At 36.1% G+C, this 5,963-nt stretch overlaps 1 protein-coding gene across 1 annotated transcript; it reads left to right on the top strand.

The window, feature by feature from the left end:
* Positions 1 to 2,331: 2,331 nt before the first annotated feature.
* LOC140839085 (mitogen-activated protein kinase kinase kinase 18-like) lies at positions 2,332 to 3,705 on the top strand. The gene has a single exon (XM_073205719.1). The coding sequence runs from the start codon at positions 2,407 to 2,409 to the stop codon at positions 3,703 to 3,705; it is 1,299 nt and encodes a 432-aa protein (XP_073061820.1). The 5' UTR covers positions 2,332 to 2,406.
* The last annotated feature ends 2,258 nt before the right edge of the window (positions 3,706 to 5,963 follow it).

The following is a 5,963-nucleotide window of genomic DNA, read 5'->3' as shown; positions in this document are numbered from 1 at the left end:
TTGAATTGGGAAGAGCCGAAACCCAATGAATTTGCATTCATATCTTTCGGATCCTCTATTCACGTAAAATAAGAATCCTATTCTTATTTATCTTTCTAATTACCATTAATTTAATTAATTTAATTAATTAAGTAAACTAAATATTTGGAGGATTATGATTATGATTCTCAAAATCTCTAAATCCAAATTAGTGGAGACTTTTTCTTTAGGTAAAAAATTCCATGACCTAATTATGATGATTAACATTAATGGGCTTGATTAATTAATTGTGCTAGTCCAACTAGTTTAATTAATTAATTCAAGTCCATTAATAACTTTAATTATTTAGTATGTTGGACTTGTACTCCTACAAGCCCATCAAACATATTTTCCACTATATTTAACTTATTATTTAATAAACTCACCTTTTGAGTTTAATAAATTAAATATATTATAAATTCAACATTTAAATTTAATATTAGAAATTCAACTCCTTGAATTTACCACCTCCAAAATTTAATTTTTAATAAACTCAACTTTTGAGTTTAATAAATTAAATCCTCAAATTTTATAAATTCAACTCCTTGAATTTATTCTCTCCAAATTTCATAAATTCAACTTCTTGAATTTACTATCTTATAAATTCAACTCCTTGAATTTATTTTCTCAAAATTTAATTATCATAAATTCAACTCCTTGAATTTACTATAATAATGTATAAATTCAACTACTTGAATTTATTCTCTCAACGGGAACAAACGATCCAGTGTTTGTGTGACCCTCAATGGTTCAGGGATACAACTAGCCGTTGGTTCACAACTCCTTGTGATTCAGAATAACATTTATTCTTACTCGGGCTTACCCTAGTTAGCCCCACTCTTTTCATCAACACTTTGATTAAGAATGTCAGAACTCATTTCTGATTGCACCCATCGGATCACGGTAAGAGCGTCTAGTAGCATCGCCCTATGATCCCCTAGGTATCACTGATAGTGCCTGCAAGAACCAGTCGATTATGATTAACGTACAGTACGGTCCCTTCATCTCATATATCCCGATCGAATCAGCAACCATTGGTTCATCGAGGGTTGCATATTAATTCGATAACTATATGATAACTATAAATAGTGGCATCACATGTACCATTGGAGAACTCCTTCTCTAATATACATCTCATACTCTGACCAGAGATTCCACGCACTATAATTTCATTAGATCACATAGGATATCCACACCCGTAGGTGAGCGGTGAATCCCCGACTACAATGCACTGGCTCCTATATGTGTCGCAACTGTACCTAACCTCGCCACCTGATGACTCTCCTGGAGCCGGTAAACGAGTCAAAGCACAGCCCTAGCATATAGAGCCTCAGTGTTGTCCCGGGTCGTAAGGACTAATGGTGTAAAATCATAACCACGGACTTATCCTCTCGATGAATGATAACTACTTGGAAAGTCCGAGGGAGGGTTGTTCGGTATAATCATCATATGACTACCCATCTGCATGTTTGGCATCTCTATGCCCTTACCAAGAAATGCAGTACACAACATCACAGATGCTAGTGTCGAGCTCAAGCGGTCTTTATCCTTGTTTTAGGCGGTTGAATCGACTAGGAACGAATTTAGAATATGCAGTGTTTAAAATGAGTTTCAACATCGAATTACGATTCATTCGTATTAAAACATAATCAAGAACTTTATCTATGCTGTTTGCATGGGTATACAGATAAAATATAACAAGACCATAAAATGTTAAATTATATTAAAATAAAGATTGTTTATTTCACTTGAGTCAATAATTACCTAGCCAACCGTTGGCTTGCAGGACATCTACTCTAACAATTACACCACAGATGCTAGTCTCGAGCTCGAGCAACATTTATCCTTGTTTTAGGCGGCTGAATCGACTAGAACATGTTTAGAATATACGGTACACTTCCTAATGAGTTTCGTGATCTTACGTCGGGATGCAGATCTCATGGTACCTATTGTATATTCAAGAACTTTATCTATACAGCTTGCATGGTTATACCGATAAAATATAATGTCAAAATCAAATAAAATCGTAAAATATTATTAAAATAAAGATTGTTTTACATCATAGTTAATAATATCGGAGCCACAAATTGGCTTGCCGGACATCTACTATAACATTTTTTTACCATTTTCATTTCAAAATCGATAATTTTAATGCTGAAGTTTTTAAAAATAATTCATTCTCAATTTTTTTAACGAAGCTGTTATAAAATAAAGGAATAGGCATGTGTGTCAACAACGTACGGATATGACATTTTGTATGAAGCGTGTTTATATATATATATATATATATATATATATATATGGTTGAACCCCAAGCACAAAATCAAAACCAAGAAAACACAACCTTTACTCTTCATCAAATCTCTCTCTCTTCCCCTTGTGTGGACCATGGACTGGACAAGGGGTCCTCCGATTGGTGAAGGGTCCTCCGCGGCGGTGTATCTTGCCACCTCCGCCTCCGGAGATCTGTTCGCAGTGAAGTCCGCCGATGTATCTTCTTCTATCTTGTTACAGAAAGAGCAGTGTTTAATTTCTCAGCTTTCCTCTCCTTATATAGTTAAATGCTTCGGTTCTGGTACCACTTTCGAGAACCGTAAGCCGGTTTACAATCTTTTCTTGGAGTATGTCTCCGGCGGCACGATCTCCGAGCAGATTGCGAAGCAGGGGCGGTCGTTGGATGAAGGATTGATTCAATTCTACGCGCATCAAATTCTTCTGGGATTGAGCTATCTTCACCTGAATGGAATCGTTCACTGTGACATCAAGGGGCAAAACATATTGATAGGCGAAGATGGAGGATTGAAGATAGCTGATTTCGGCTGTGCAAAATGGGTGGAATCAAGCAACTTTTCGAAAGAAATGTTCGCCGGCACTCCCGCTTACATGGCCCCGGAAGTTGCTCGCTTTGAAGAGCAAAGCTTTCCTGCTGATATATGGGCTTTGGGTTGTACAGTGATTGAGATGGCCACAGGATCTAATCCTTGGCCGGAGATGAAGGATCCTGCTTCGGCCCTGTACAGAATCGCAAATTCGGGCGATGTCCCGAAAATCCCGGCCTGGTTTTCTGACGTCGGGAAGGATTTCTTAAGCAAGTGCTTGACAAGGGATCGGAAAGAACGTTGGACGGCGGGTGAGCTTTTGCAGCACGATTTTCTTGGTGAAAATTGCGGAGAAATCAGAGAGTTTCCTATGAAATCCCCGGCAAGTGTCATGGATCAGGGCTTCTGGGATTCGCTGGAAGTATCGGATTCATCAAGAAATGCAACGAATATAGTTATTTCTTCTACTTTTGAATCTGCCACGAATAGGATTAAGGATCTGTTTACAGATGTGTCTTTTTCATCGAATTTCAAATTTCCAGATTGGGCGGCGGCCGAGGATGACGATTGGGTGACGGTGAGATGTGCTGCAGAAATCGAAGAATGTCGGAACCAAGATTCTGAACAAGACTCGATTGCTTCGGAATCTGATGCATTTTGTGATGAAGATCTTCAGACCTCGGTTTCCGTTGAGGATTCATTGTTTGATTGTTTTAATGATGTAGTAATTACCGTAGTTGTGTGTAGTGATGATACTGATGAAGCCATTTTTGAGAGAATTTTAATGGAATCCTTTTCTCGTACACATCAACTTTTTACCTTTTCTTCCATCTTTATTGCTTTTAAACAAAAATGCATCAAGTTATAAACTTGGCGTGACCAGTCCAACAATCTAAACTGGCGGAACTTCGATCCAAATTTGTTTGACGAAGAAGAAAAATAACACAAGAGCTGTAAGATTACAGTTTTCTCATACCAAGGTGCAACAAAAATTTAAAACCCAAACAACAAGTTGTTTCATTGAACAACTAGTCTAACAGGAGCTTCCCATATAATGAGTTAAACATATCTCGATTTTGGATCAGGCAATTGTACTACCATGAAAATTAAGCTATAACATCCTATTAACAAATAAATTTTTTTCGTCAAAAAGATAATTATTAAATAACTAAATTTTCGATTACTTCTAATATTCCAAACAAGAATTGATTATTTCACGGCCTAACTTGAACCATCCCAAGTCAAAAGGTATTCAGATATTGGTAGAGTGGAAGTTGAGATCAGCACTGCCCTCTCCACCAAGAATTGTAGTTCACACATGGGGTTGAGTTGACTTTGCCTTTGAGGAGTGGAAGATGACTGTTTGACTTTATTGTTTGGGTGTGAACACGAAGGACTTTTTAAGAAATATGAGGATTTGGGAATGAGTGTCTAAATCCGATTGCTTTTAAAAAGTCAACTATTTTTTAATTAGAAATTGAACCATATATTATATATATAGGATAATATCGTTCTTTCAATACTCACCATTGAGCTTCACTTTGATAATTCTTGGAATGATGGCCCTTTGAAGTTTGAATAGGCCAGTTGGATGTTAGCTAATACTTTGATGAAAAAGTAAGAACAAGGGCACTTTTTTTTTTTTTTTTGGAAGATAAGAATAAGGGCACTTGTGCTCATTGTACTAGGTGGAGATTCATTCTTGCTACAAAAATTAGAAACAAACAAGCAAAGATGTTTAATAAAAGTTTATAAAATGGCCAAATACATTAAAAAAATGTATATATATATATATATATATATATATATATATATATATATATATATAAATGGCCCATCATGCTTCCGTATAATAAATTGAACTATTTACCTCTTTGACCGGAGTACCGTCGGATTACATCCACTGAGTTTTACAGACTGATCCTCACAGCCTAACAACGCAGTTGCAAAAGATAGTTCCTGACACAGATTCCTTCAACAGCACCTAGCACAACCCTATTTCGTTTTCTACCTCAGGGTGTATAGTAAAATAGTTCAATTTAAAACTAATACATGAGAGGGGCAAAAGCCTTGGTTCTTTTATTCAAACATACCAAATATTATTACATAGTAACCTCCTGTAGAGGAGGAGAAACTTGTTTAGCTACTTCTAATAGCCGAAGTGAAAACACACATATATTTGAAAGGAAATATTACAATGTTTGAAAGAAAACGAAGAGTTCGAATGATGCATTCATATTCCTTCTCCCTGTTTATTTATAGAAGTCCTTGGCGGATTTGATTTGCGGACTGCAAACTCTTGCCATAGCTTTATTTCCATCCAAATATGTTTGGCACTATCTCTTTATTGGGTTGAGTGGGTGGTTGAATAGTCCCTCCACCTTTTCTTGATTTGTCATTTTTTATATCATTAATCTAGAAATGACTTGTTTTTCTAATTTTTCTTATGACATAACCAGTTGATATTGAAAGCGGACCGGTTACGGTGGCCGGAAGCGCAACGGAAGTCAAAAATTTTTAATTTTCTACAAGAAATTTCGGCCACCATGGTTTTTGCACAATATTTACAAAACAACATCAAACATAGGATGTTTAGAGATTTACCTATCAATCTCAAGAGATTGATGAATGGCACCAACTAAAGTGTAAACACTTTAGCTCTTGTATGGATGAGTTGATCTACAAGCTACCTCCTTGAACACTCCTTGTTCAAAAATCAAGCCCACCACAAGCTATGTAAATCCCTTCTTGCTTTGCACTAGAAAAGCAAGAAGATTTTTCAATGAGAGGACTTTTATTCTCCAAGAATAAAGAACAAAACAAGAAGAAAATGGAGAGAATTTTGAGAGCAAAATTTCGGCCAAGTGAGTGGTATGGAATGAGGGAGTGAAGTCTAGACTTGGGTGTGGGAAAAGTGAAAAAGTTGATCCCCATGCCATGCATTATTTTATTAAAAAGTATTCAAAGTCTCTTCACCTCCCAAGCATGCAAACCCTAGCATGTCTCACATATATTATATGGTTTTTAACACATTAAAAACCATGGACTAAATTTTAATTATCTCAAACACATTTGAGATTAATTAAATACTACTTGAATTTATTCAAGTCCCACTAGTTAAATAAT

This window comes from Primulina eburnea, chromosome 8 (assembly GCF_022965805.1).
Source record: "Primulina eburnea isolate SZY01 chromosome 8, ASM2296580v1, whole genome shotgun sequence".
Taxonomy (NCBI): Eukaryota; Viridiplantae; Streptophyta; class Magnoliopsida; order Lamiales; family Gesneriaceae; genus Primulina; species Primulina eburnea.
This window is presented reverse-complemented; position numbering and strand designations above follow the sequence as displayed.

Excerpts from the sequence above, each read along its gene's own strand:
- LOC140839085 (XM_073205719.1), top strand. The coding sequence starts at position 2,407 with ATGGACTGGACAAGGGGTCCTCCGATTGGTGAAGGGTCCTCCGCGGCG.